At 37.5% G+C, this 13,997-nt stretch overlaps 1 protein-coding gene across 2 annotated transcripts; it reads left to right on the forward strand.

The window, feature by feature from the left end:
* The first annotated feature begins 1,745 nt into the window (after positions 1 to 1,745).
* LYVE1 (lymphatic vessel endothelial hyaluronan receptor 1) lies at positions 1,746 to 12,183 on the forward strand. 2 transcript variants are annotated; one of them, XM_026070774.1, is made up of 6 exons: positions 1,746 to 2,073; positions 6,692 to 6,851; positions 6,957 to 7,018; positions 9,463 to 9,762; positions 10,382 to 10,460; positions 11,190 to 12,183. In XM_026070774.1, the coding sequence occupies exons 1-6, from the start codon at positions 1,992 to 1,994 to the stop codon at positions 11,374 to 11,376; spliced, it is 870 nt and encodes a 289-aa protein (XP_025926559.1). In that variant the 5' UTR covers positions 1,746 to 1,991; the 3' UTR covers positions 11,377 to 12,183. The 2 variants fall into 2 exon arrangements, with proteins under 2 accessions (XP_025926559.1, XP_025926551.1); XM_026070766.1 differs by having other exon boundaries at positions 1,747 to 2,073; positions 6,957 to 7,096.
* Positions 12,184 to 13,997: the final 1,814 nt, after the last annotated feature.

Below are 13,997 nucleotides of genomic sequence, written 5' to 3' on the forward strand. Positions count from 1 at the left end.
GCACAAAGTTAAAGCCTGGAAAAACATTCAGCATGCAATTTTAAAATGTCTTCCTGCAGAAACCAAACTTTGAAATTAGTTTTCACAATAGTAGGACATATTTAACAGTAAGTCAAGCTGGAGATAGTAGGGGTCTATTTAAAGTTCTCTGTTTTGTAAAACCACAGACTACCAGTCCTTGAGAGCTGCAGAACAGCTAGTAGTCCCTGGTCCTAAATTGTGAATGCAAGTAAATCCACTTTGAACTTGCTTCAGTGAGAGTAAGTCTGATTACTGTATTTCAGATTGCCATCACTTTGTGGAGGCAGGTAAATACAGCGCAAGAGAGGACTGAATAGAAATCGGAGTAAGAAACTTAAGATCTCAAGGAGCTTTACCAACATTCACATCCAAACCATGGCCCAAATACAACCCARTTTTCATTTCTTTATTTGTAATGGAGACATCCTAATTTCATTAACTGCAGCAGCATCCTCTACTTGGCCCAGTGGATGTCTATCCACGTTATAGTATACCCATATTTATGTTATATATTGCTGTAAGAAATAGGGCCTGTGCCCAGATAAAAGTTAATACTATCTTAAGTGCGAACATTCTGCAATGTAAAATGCACCGTGAAGAGGCAGCTACTGTTACACTTGTGTTTACAGGACCTTGAAACAGCATGGGGATCTAGGACATCTGAAAGTTTACTGAATCACAAACTGAACGCAAGTCAACAATATTATCCTGTTGCAAAAAAGACTGATACCATTCTGAACTGTATAAGCAGGTGAAGTAATCCATTAATCAATACACAGCTTTGGCAAGGCTTTGGCTAGAGGAAAAGAGTGAACAAGCTGGGGTTTCTTAGCTGAAATAAAAGTGAGAGCAGAGGAATAAATTTTCAAATACATAAGTCTGTTACAAAGAAGAATAAAATAAACTGTTTGCCATATCCATTTCCAGTAGAAAAAGAAGTGATAGGTTTACACTGTGGCAAGGGAAAATCAGTTTAGACTACAGAAAACTTTTTAATGGTGAATAACAGTGAAGCACTAGAATAGGTCACTTAATGAAATGTTAAGAATTTGTCCCTGGAAGTCTTTAAGAACAGGTTAGACAAATATCTGTCAGGAATAACATAAATACAGCTGATCCTACTGACTGTAAAGGGAACTAGCTGATCTCTTGAAGTCTATTCCTGCTCTCTTTGTTGGAATCTCTGCAAAATTTCTCTGCTAAGAATTTCTGAAGGTCTTCTAAGTTATAGCTGCCAAGATCATCCATGGTTTGAATCAATGTCTGTTGGAATCATTGTTTACTGGAACTTCACAAAAGGGAGCAGCAAAGTGACTAGCTCCCACCACTGTCCCTGCAGTTGCGCAGGGAATCCCTTTTATGGTAGTATATCTCCAAATCTGTTTGAAATTAAGTATCAAGCTACCTCTGCATTACGGTACATATTTTTGCATTGGAACTCTAAGGCAAAGGAAAGTAAAAGTACACAACCCTTCTCCCCACACCAAAAGAAAAATTCTGATTTTGATTCTCTCTATAACTGCCTGGCATGCTGTGACACAATAGAGAATCCTTTCTATTTACCAGCTGAATAGACAACATGAGTAATGAGCTGTTAATCAGTAAAACAGGAAAAAATAGCAAAAGAAAAACTTTTTTCAAAGTGTTTACTGAATTAGCAGTCTAACAGTCTTATCTCTTTTCCTCAGCTGTGTTTTCTGAGTCAGCAGTAGTTAAATTTTCCAGAGCGCCCTACATGAAAGAAAATGTAGAGGGAGATTAGGGATTTCCAGTTAGTGACCTCACCTTTGAGTGGGATAGTCAACGCATTTGCTCTGACCTCCTTTCTATGAAGTAGCGCAGTGACAGCTGAAGTTGCTTTCAAGAAGTCATCACAAAGGCAATCTCAAAGGTGGTCTGACAGTAACCCATACTCTAATTCTCCTTAGTACAGGAGACCCTGGCTTTCTCAATTACCCAAGTTGGTGAAAATGGCAACTTATTTTGGAGTTACCTCAGCAGTGTTTTTGGTGTGGGTTATGACATTCATGGCTCAAAATTACTTTATAACAGGTATGTAAAGTTCCACTTTTTAAAGTCTCCCTGTTTAACAGTAAAGTACTTTAAAAAATTAACTACATTTGCAAACAAAATGGGGGAGGGGTGGGGAGTGTGTGTGTTAATGCGTTTGCTGGCATATGAAACCACAGGGATTTCAGAAGTCAGTGCAATGAAAAGTACTCTATTAAATGGGGAAAATCTTTCACTGTTTGTGTAGTTTAATCACTTGATAATTTTAAGTGCTTCCCAAATGCTACAGAACTGCTTGTTTTTAATTTTTGGTAATGCTTAGAGGATTAAGTTCAGATCTGCTGAAATGTGATTTTATTTTATATTAAGATACCACAGCACTTTTGCATAGTTCTCAGCAGGACATGCATGAAATCAGTTATGTGCATCAGAGATAAAATGCTATCTTTAATGCAAACTGTTCTGCTCTGATTTGGCAATATCATGACACTGTCTTGATTTGCAGCACTGAAGGAAATTTAGGACAAGAATTTTTCAGTTCATTGTCAGGGCAATTGTGCCTGTCTCTGGTTAATACAGTGCAGAAGTTCCTATTTTATTTAAACTGTCTGAAAAATTAACATAGGGAACTATCAATATCAATTTTCTCATACAGTTCTTAGATAACCCTCCTCCCCCAAGCATTATTATATGCCCATATTTTGGGGGATTTCTAAGGTTCTGAAAACCATCTTCAATTCTTCTTCTATATGTTTAGTGAAACTTGGATGTCTTCTCATTCAACTTCAATACAATAATCAACTTGAAACAATCTAGTAGCCTACTATCCCAGTAGCTACTAGGATATCTGCAGATACTCAGTGCACATCAGGGATAATCTCTTTTTTTTCAGATGTTTCACTGTAATTTTAAAGGAGTAAATGCTTTTTCTATCTATGTAAAAAAAAAAAAGTTGAAGAGATTTGATTTTCTTATCTATTGAGAGGCTTCTAAATGAAATCTGGACTAAGGGAATTAGATGCTCAACTCAAGTCCTACTAAAACTCCCCAGGACTGGAGTGCCTAACAACAGTGGTCTCCTCTAGAAATCCCAGCCATTGAATAATTCTCACTGGGAAAACCAAGAGTTTGAGTCTTAGACTATCCCTTTCAGCTATCAGCTGTCAGGACCCCCTTTAACTGGGTACCTGCCTCACCTGGGCACCAATCCACGCACCCTCTGCTCAGTGGTCCAGGAGCTTCAGTTAAGCTCAGGCCTGATGTGCAGTGCTGGCCTGAGCTGTGCTGTAGTGTGCCTGTGCCCAGCCTTGACTGCTACTGTCCTGGCTTACTGACTGGGCTTCCTGCATGGACTTACACTGTAGGTAGCCTCATCTCCAGGATGGACCTTAGACATGCGTTATAGGTAGTGTTGTCTCCTGCTGCTTCCAAATGGAGTTTCTGGATGATCCCTGGACCTGACTCACTACCTTGCTCTGTCTGGGGCTGCTGGTGAAACCTGTCACTGTCACCAACCTGGCCCTGCTCAGATGCTGTGGGACTGCACCTTGGTCAGTGAGGACATTGTCCTGCCTGCGCTGTAGTCACCCTCAGCTCCTGGCTTGTCTTCCCTTGTGGCACAGCCCCACTCTTGCTTGCTCCCTGACATCAGCAGAAGGAAATTATCTCTAGCAAATCACAGTGAGAACTTGGGGCAAGGCAAGGAGGTAGCAGCAACAGCTTCCCAAAAAAGCAAGAAGAGAAACAATGCACAATAAAGCTAATACTCACACCTTGCAAAAATTGAACAGTTTTCTTCCTGTTCTGTGACAATTTTGAGTCTTGTTGTAAGACTCTTCTGTCTAGGTTTTCCCAAATTACTCAGTAAAACAGATTTGTCATACAAGACCCAAATATCGAGGATGATGTTTCTTTGTTGTAAGATTAACTAAATAGCAAAGCATAACAGACAGGTATGCACAGCTTGCAGACCCAAAAGGCTAATACGCTTTTAAAGAATTAGTCTCTCTCCTGTACAAATTCAGTCTTATTTAGTATAGAATTCAGAGGTGATTTAAGAAGTGATGAAAAGACTTGAAGAAGCTACTGTTCTCTTTCTGGCTTTCTTCCTCACATTGTAAAACTATCTGGAATTTAGATTGAAGCTACTTTTCCAAAGAACAACTTCTCCAAAACATTCTTTTTACTTCTCTATTTTTGTTAAATGCTTAGGGAATTCCAAGATAAAATGTTGACCCATGTCCTACAGTTGCTTTTCTTACTACTTAAGACTTAGTTTTCTGGTACTGAATTTTTATATTCATTTTGCTAGGTATCTGTTTTACAACTCTCATGTAAAAATATTCCTCCTGTAATTGAATCACTAAAGGTCATAACAGTTTACAAGTATCTAGACAACCTTCTAAAGTTTCAAGAAATTCCATTCAATCAGTTGCTCAGCTTTATTTGAAATTTATAAGGTAGGTCATTAAAAAACTTTCATCCTCAACATTAGATTAAAAAAAAATTTATAGTAGGAAAGATAGGAAAATAATTCATGAAGTAAACAGTAAGAGTGAAGTCTGAGCATAAAAAGTAGGAAGGGAAGAAAGGAATTAGGCATAAATCCTACAAGAAAAGTGGCTTGAAAACAAGAAAGAGGAATAGTGGAATCTGCCTTAACAGCTGAGAAATAGAGTTATTCAGGAAAACAGAAACAATTCTCAAGAAGGCAGGGAGAGTGGCCTGTTAGCAAAAGGGAATCAAGAAAAGTAAATGCTGGAGCATCTGTCTGATGCAGAAGTACCTTGGCCAAAATAAAGACATACACGAGGGCATTCATGAAAGCAGGCTGGCTGGAAGAAAGACATTTGACAGTAAAACTCAATCATCTTCACACTGGGACTGCTTGGATAGGTTGAGGTCCTTGATACCTACATACATATCTTCACTGAGCAGCAATGCATCTCTGGTTCTTCATGCAATGTGCCTGGCTGGTTTTGTGTCCTGGTCAGATGCAGCTGTGGTTTGGCTGTGGGGACTGCTCAGGTGTTCACTGGCTCTACTCCATGTCAGGAAGTGCTAATGGGAGCCCACAGCCTCCATAGCTGCTGAGATAAATCCACCCAATTCAATGCTTGCCCTGCCAGGCATTCAAGTCCAGCTTAGGCCATTGAATCCTAAATTCAAAACTGGTAAAACACTGTGGACACTGGAGATATTTGGCTTGATAGTATTGCTGACCAACCCCACCATACCCATGGCAGCAGGACTGGAAAGCCTGCCTTACTTTTGGCCCTCCACTCAAGCTTAGTCAACTTTTTATCTTTATACCTTCTCATGGTGGGAGTGGCTTGGTCACCAGTTCTATCTTTTTGTTCATAAAATTCAATTTAACCTCTACTGCTGAGAAGTCATGGGGTAGATCTGCAGGCACTGCTTCATTTTCCCTCAAGAATTTGTGGATTGCCTATAGTCTGATGCCCAGATATTATGAAGTATTCATTAGCGTACATACCTGATGGTCACACAGACAGAAAAGGATATTCAACAAGCAACAGCTGTGGGTATTGGTTATCTGAAATGTTTGCAAACCTATATAAACATCAAAAATATGTCCAGTGGATCTAGTTGCATTTTGGTCTTTTTCTTGATTTTATTTTGCATTGCTATGGGAATTTTCTTCCTGATTATATGTAGTTCTCTTGAGATGATTTCTTGATACAGGTTACTCCACGTTCATTTAATGTGGCAATTACTGTATATAACTAAAAAAAAAATCATTTTCCAGTATATGCTTCTGGTGAAATATTGATAAAAAGGAGTAATATCCTTTCCCCTTTCCTGGGTCAAATCCTGAATTCTTTTCTATGTGCTTAACACAGGCTAAGGAAGTAGAGCAGGTATAATCAGACCTAAGCTATGCATTCCCTCTCCTGGGGCAGATATCGATAGTATGCTCTCTGAAGAACCTGGATGGACCTTCTATTGAGGAGGAATTGGGAAAAGTGCCAAAAATTCACCTTACCTATTTCCTTTTCTCCTACTCCTCTCCTGCCTGCCAAGCACTCCCAGTAAATTGAACAAAGTAACTTAATTTCTATCACACTTGATAGTGGCTGGTGAAAAAAAGCATGATGCCAAACTAGAAAAAAAAGATAAATTTAGGAGGAATAAGGAACTATGACAAAATCTTTCTAGGCATACTTTCTTGTGGTTTTATTCATTCTATGACAAATTATGTATAACACCTTTGGTAGAACTCATGTTGGTGAGACTGGTATACTGAAAGAACCAGTGCTTCAGTGCAACTGTTATTTTTATTGGGGAAGGAAGGAGGGGGGGGACTACCTAATTACTCTTCCCATTTTGCATAAATGAGTATGACAAATGACAGCATCTTCAGTAATAAGTTGACTGCGGGTAATGACTCAAAAGCCAACTGTATATGCATTTTCTTAATCTAATAATAGTCAAACCCTTTGAAATTCTGGAATATTGTGCTGAGAAAAAGTGTTTTCTTTTAAAAGATCGCCTTCTTGCTAGAAGTTAGTTTTCTACTGTCCTTAAGCTAGGAACTTTAAATGATGTGCCATTCGGTTGAACGTGATCTTAAATCCAACGTAAGGAATAAATGTTAATGTTCAAGTACTAACCTTGAATATTTATGTCTAAATTACAGGTTCCATGCTTTCACCTTGCAGGATTGCAGGCATAGGAATTTATCTTGAGGACAAAGTGAATTTCTCAGATGCAAGTAACGCATGCAGTCAGCTGAATCTGCAATTGGCAAGTAAAGACCAGGTTGAAAAGGCATTGAAACACGGCTTTGAAACATGCAGGTATGAGACATCAATTAGTATCTGATTAGCTTTAATGCACTCCTTCACACAGTGTGAAGCTGTGAACAAATACAATATTAAAAGGATTGATCCTTTTTATTGTAGCTATGGATGGGTGAAAGATGGATTGGTTGTCATTCCTCGGATAACATCCAACAAGAAATGTGGTAAGGGCAATGTTGGATTAGTACCATGGAATGCTGAACACTTTAAAACATTCAAGGTTTACTGCTTCAATTCCTCAGGTATGCAAGCATGACAACTACATTTTTAATGTTTTAGTTTGATTTTTTTCAGATTTTCATGAAAAAAACATAACGAGTGAGTTCTTATCATTTATTGGCTCTTTTCTCCTTGATCTTAGATGTTGTCTCATTGTATCTACACCTGTTGGGGAAAAAAGTTTCCAAGAAATACAAACAGAAAATGTACATAGGTCCATTTGGTTAATGCAAATTAATAACTTGGTGCTGCCATTACAGTTCTTGAAAAAGAGATGCTTTTACCATTCTCTTGTGTCAGTACAATACTTCTAATATATTTTGATTATCTAGGCACGTTGATTTAAAAAACAGCAGCGCTCTCAAATTCATAACTAGGGTGTGTCTGTGTGCATGTGTGTATTTTTGCATTAAGACCAAGAGTGTCTTGAGGTTCTTGAGGAGAGGTTGAATCTTTTTTGAAAAGAAAGTAATTTAATGCATTAAGCTACACTAAAATATAAGCTAGCACAAGTGAACATCCATAAAACCAACTACATTCCCAATCTATTATTAATAAAATCATATAACTTCCTCTGCAAGACTTTAATCTGCATCACGCTATTTTTGAAAAGAACTGCCCTCCCCCTCCTTCTTCTTGACTGTCCATCCCCATGGATGACATTGGAAGATACAGCAGTGGAACCTGGGGCTTGATGGAAGTTACATCTTCTCAACCTAAGAGATCAGTGTTGTTTTTAATGTGTAGTATTAACTGAAGTACTTACCAGAGGTATTGTGTTCCTGCTAGCATTCTATAGCCCCATCACCTCACATCTGGTGACCATGTACCTCTGAGCTGATGAAAAGCTTGAGGATAAAGCTGTTAAGGCCACTTCTTGGCTAGAGAGACTTGTTGATGTTCCTGAGCCACTTTGATGAAACAGGGTAGGTAATATAAGTATCTGACTGCTAATAAGAGAGCACTGGAGAGAAAAAGCACCATTAGAAATGAACTTACCACTTAACCTGTCAAGTTAAAAATGACATGATTGGGCTAACTTATTTTTTCTTTACAGTTCATAGCTTTTTTTTATGGATGCATAGATGAATTAGTCCCCAGTTGGCATGCTTTAAAAGGAGCTGTTTCTGCTTGTACTGTTATTACCTCTGCTCCTTTACAATATGGTGTTTCAATGCATTAAATATATTATGCAACATTCTGCATCAGAAATATTGGGTAGGTTGGTAAATTACTTGTTTTGTTTTGCTTTAATTCAAGAAAATTATGCTGTTTTCATATATGGAGAAAGTTAAGCTTGCTGAATGGTTTGAAAATAACTTAGAGTAAGTAATGTATATTTAACATTGTGATGATTCTGCATTTCTTTATCTTAATAGCCAAACTGTTGCCTGTTCTAGACATTTCTTACCCAAAGTAGTTGGCGGAAGCTCATTCTCCTGTCAGTTTTATTTGTGGCTGTAATGCAAAAAATCACTTGAAACTATAGTGGAAAAAGTAAAAAGCCTCTGTCATTTAGCTTTTTATTCTGTGAATGAAACTGCGTCATCAGAGTCCCCACAGGGATTCATCTGGAGAACAGTACATACGTCGTTTCCCCTGTTATTTATGTCGTAATCTGGTTGTTACTTTAGTGAAATGTTTATAGCTTTTCAGAATATAGAACTCCACTAGAAACATGAATTTTCACATTTTCACAGAAGCCTGGTTCAGAACTCAGATTTTCCATTTACATATAAAGCTCCACTTGCAACCTCATTTTTATAGAGACAATATTCACATCATTTAAATAACTGCATTCCTGAGCATGCCTGAAATTAGTTTCTTTTTAGCACCCATTAGAACTGTGTCACTTTTTCATGTCTCTCTGGTGTCTGGTTTACTTGAAAGTTTTATGGCTACTTTTGTTTCCAGGAAATCAATGTAGTGTTCCAAGTGTCAGCAGCGTATGCATATGTTTTAAACTTATAAATAATCATATTTATTTTAAAACACATTATATAACTGAAATATTTTTGAAGCTTGGAGCTGCAGGTAAGCCTCCTGCTCTGCAGGAGGTTATGTTATCCTTTGTTATATAGATTATAATTCTAAGTACTTTTCAGAAGGAATCTTGTCATTGGTATGCAACCGTAAAATGAGGGTCACAGTTACCCAGAAAGGTCTTTAACTATGTGAGTAACATTAAGAATGTGCATAATCAGGGTCTTAGCCACATGTTTGAAATAGGCATGCCCTGATCTGGATAAGGCTGTCGTGACTAAACAAAGAATAATTTTCTTAAGGGGATGACCAGGAAACAATTTCTATAAACAGGTGTGCTCTACCTTAAGTAAGTGCAAAACTAACATCCAGCACAATTCTTATGCATTTCCTTTCCCTTCTGCAGATGTTCACATTAATTCATGTAAACCAGATCCAACTACACCCATTCCACCTTCATCAAGTGAACCAACGGACTTATCTACATATTCAAGCTCAGACTTGACTGAGAACATCACAGCAGTGCCTAATGCAACTGTGTCAGAACAGCCCCTGAAAAATGTGAAATTTCGTGTAATATGTGTAACCGAAACTATATTACCAACAGAGGGAACTACTGCAAAAATTCCAGAGGAATACTCACCGCTTGAATTTCCTAACTACACTTCCCATGCTGCCTTTAAGAATGATGGTGTTGTCTTTGGAGGTAAAGGCCATATACATTACTTATTTAACCAGGAAAGCTAGTTAGTCACATAGACCTTAGCAGTCAAACTGTTTAATGGGTATGTTTGCTACTCTAGCCATCCATTTTTGTACAGCTGAACCTGCAAGCAGAATAAGAATGTACAGTTCTGTAAAGGCAAAGTTTATAATGCAGATAACTTTTTTAGTAATTGGAAAGTAGAAATAAGGTCTAAATATGATTTTATACTTTCTGTTCACATTTTAATATGGAATGAAGTTCATAATGGTTAATGAGAAAGCTAACAAACACCATGTGCTCAGAGTAATGGAAAGCTCAGCTGGCTCTAAAAAATAAAAAGCAGCCAAGAAAGTTTTAAGGAGAGAAGTGATTTGCTGTTCTCCAGATGTGAGGTGTGAATAAGTAATCCTAATTTACAGCAACTGAGAAGTATACTAAATATGAGGAAAAGCATTCTGTGTTCTTGTAATTCATCATACCTTTTTTCTTCTGTGAGTGTATGTCTATGTACCTCTTACACTGGGCTACTATTAGCAGAGTCTGGATTTATATTCATGAGAAAGGCAGAATGAGGTCTATATAAAATCTCTATAGTTACCTCATTTACTTTTATCTTTAGGTATCCCCACGGCACTCCTTGTACTGGCAGTGATCTTCTTCATTATTTCAGTTGTTCTAGCAGTCTGCTATATCAAAAAGTAAGGTTTTCTTTTTTCTCTTGAACTGAATCAACTCACTGACTACAACTAGTGAATATTTACATATATAGCTAGAGCAGAGATTTAATGATAATGATATAACCATATAGAAACAAAGAACAAAATCTTAAGCCCTGTCATTCTACAGATAAACTTGTTGCTGTAGCTATTGCCTGCTTTAAAAAAAGAAACTGAAGAGAAATATTGCCCATCTTTGTTTAATCAATCATACCTACTATGGGACACTTGTAAGTCTGCCAAAATGGCAGCGTTGAAGTGTGCACCTGTTTATATACATCTGTTTAAGCAGTTGTATTGTTGTTTCTTTCTACGTCAGACTCATGGTAAAAATTTTTATTGTTGGACTATGATCGTGTTCAGAAAAAAAAATTGTTGAGCTCATTTGAGTGATGCATACAGATCTTCAACATAATGGATCATTAAATCATATTAAAAAGTTGTGTGCATTTCTAACATCCTAGACCAGATAGCTTTATCATTATGTACCACAAATCCTGAATATATTGTCTGTTTAAAAACACAAAATCAAAAATATTTCTTTAAAACGCAAATTGCTTCTATGCTGATCTATCATGCCACTATTCTCTGTGAAACTTTTGCTTGCATATGACAGAGGAAACTAATTCTAGCTATTTTGTATTTTTTGTTCAGTGATTATACCAAACTATGTCAGTCCTTCTGCTATAATATCCTTTTTTCTATTTAAAGGTATAAGAAAACCTTCCCGTTTTCAAACAAGAATCAGCAAAAAGAAATGGTTGAAACTACTGCTCTCAAAGAGGCTAAGACAAATGACAAAACACCTGAGAAGGAAACAAAGGATAATGGGAAAAAGGTAGAAGAGTCTAAAACCAAGCCTGAGGCCACAGTAAAATGTGTAGAAGCAGAAGTTTAAGAGGAGGAATATACATTTCTTATTAGACATTTAAAATGAAGCACGCAGAAATTAGCAATGCTTTTAAAAATGGGTGACTGTAAATATTGGCCAGATGGATGAATGTTTTCTCTGTCTTAACATATGAAAATTTGGTGTTTTAATAATTAGATTTTTTTAGCTATAAATGCTCTTGCAAGGAACGTGGTATCTCATGTACTTGAAATCAATGAAACAGCCATCGTACAGCTCATTTTTCATCTTAAATAATAAAGAAATAATTAGGAATATCCTATTAAATGAGACGCAGTGTGTAACTATTTGCATAGAATTCAGATCAATATGTAATAGAAAAGTTTTTTATACGGCTGGAGGATGTCTGCTAAATTAATGGTTAAAATAAAATGTTGCTGCTGTAGCTCTTACTCATGTAGATTTATTTATTTCCATTGAGTAGTTGCACACTGTTTAAAAGAAGTCTGTTTACAAACAGAAGAAGTCTGTTTATGAGTAAAAAAATCAATGGATCAACCCACTGTCATTCAAATACCCAATGAAGGGTACAAAGATGCTGGTATTTATATATATTCAGCAATTAATAACTTTCTTAGATACCTTCACTATATCATAATTTACTTTTTAATTTATTACAATCTATTGTTATTCTACTTCAGATATTTGACAGGCAAAAAAACCCTTGAACTGTTTCTCAACAGTTATATTTAAGGTCTTTTGTGTATATTTAAATGTGGCTTTCATAAGAAAGATCTCAACTGATATGGGATGTTTACAGTATTTCGTAAGAAAATAAAGTATGGTAGATATGTTTGTCTGGACAATGTTTTTCTCATTAAAATTGTCTCACAGGAAAAAATCATATAACCTCAATATTACAGAAGTAATTAGCTGATATAGGAGATCAACAATAGCAGTCTACCAAATATTTTCATGAATAAATGGTTTGGATGACTTAATATGTGAAAGGAGGTTATTATGGTGAAGTAAGTTTCTCTGTAGATCGAGCAGCTTAAGAACAGTCTGAAATAGAACAGCAACAGAACTGCTAGCCTAAGTAGTGCTTTCTACAGTATAGGGTACTGCGTTTTTAACTTTCATTTTTCTGTTTCACATGCATTTATTAATGTCCCAGTGGCTATATATTCCCCTAGACAGCAAATTTTAGTGTATTGCTAAGAGCATACTTAGAGCAGGTGTGTGGGTGTGGGTGTGGGTGTGGGTGATGTCCCTCATCTGCACATGATAATGTGCCACAGAGGAGAGCAGTAGCTACGGCCGACCCGCCGGCTGAGCAGCTGTCTCCTTGCTGCGGGTGAGCACCGCAGGAACCCCACGCGGCTCTCCTCGCCTCCCGATGGCGGGGGTGACACTATGCCACGTGTGGAGGAAGAGCAGAGAGCAGGAATAAGGCCAACAGGAAAGGTCACAGGCATCGCTTGTCATGGTGGTGGTAGAGTAGAAAACGGGCTTAAGGATGGAGGCAAGACAACATTAACGGACACCAGGTAATTACAGACTTTCTTGGCATGTATTACAATGTCCCTTCCCCCTCTATCCTTTTCATGTTTTAGGAAGTAGCTGTTTTCCTATTCTTTTCCCTACCCCCAAGAGGTAATTATCTGTCACCTCTCTTACTCCCCTACTAATGTTACCTCTGTTCCACAGGTACTAACTTTATTTTCTCTCAGGTTGTCTCACAAACACTTGATGAAACTCAGCAAATTGTTCTCTAGTTCCTCTTAGGCTGGAAGTTTGTTGCTTCTGTTTTATATCTAAATATGGCTTTTGTGCCCAGAAGTGTTTACGTTTTCCATCTATTCTTGTTCATATAATAAGAGATTGCCTCAACCTGTAAATCTTTTTGTCATTTACTTAAAAACTCAGATAGCTTTCATCCTGACCTGCACATTGAAGCTTGGCCAATGCATGTAGTTTGATATGGCCCACAGCTGCCAATTTACAGCTCCCTGGAAATACGGGCCTTGACTCTCACCTACAGCCAGAACACGACATCGTGGTGCTGCCCCACATCTGTCTTTCTCTCTGTGCATAATCACAACAGCGAAGAACTGTATGGTACGTGGTTTTACAGATCGTTTATGCCAACTGTATGAAACAAAGGCTAAAATGAACCCTGCTACACTATTCTGTATGCAATAAACAACTAGTTCTGTGGTAACAATTGGGAGAAAAATACTAGTCAGCAAGTACCACATCTGAGATGGTATGCATATAATGAGTGCTACCCACTCATATATTCAAATTGGAAAGTGCAGAATGTTCTTGCTCACTGTATAACAGAATTCATGTTGATGTGCCACTATGAAGCAAACAGGAGAAAATATTTAAGTTCCAGACAAAAAGTCTCAGAAACCTAAACCCTTAACTGCAGAAATTTAAGAGAAATTCTTCACTATGTCTCCAACTTTTCTGAAGTGTCTTGCTTTTTTTTTTTTTTAAATACCAGATTTTCTCAAAAGATACGAAGTTCCTTGATGTCTCAGAAACGACATTATGCTTGAGCGTATCTTAAACCAATGATTCACCCCACCTCACAGGAGACCGCAGTTTGTATGCGTCATTTGACAGTAACTCCACTCGCATTCCCACAGCGCGGCCGCAGA

This window comes from Apteryx rowi, unplaced genomic scaffold (genome assembly GCF_003343035.1).
Source record: "Apteryx rowi isolate R43461 unplaced genomic scaffold, aptRow1 scaffold_107, whole genome shotgun sequence".
NCBI lineage: Eukaryota > Metazoa > Chordata > Aves > Apterygiformes > Apterygidae > Apteryx > Apteryx rowi.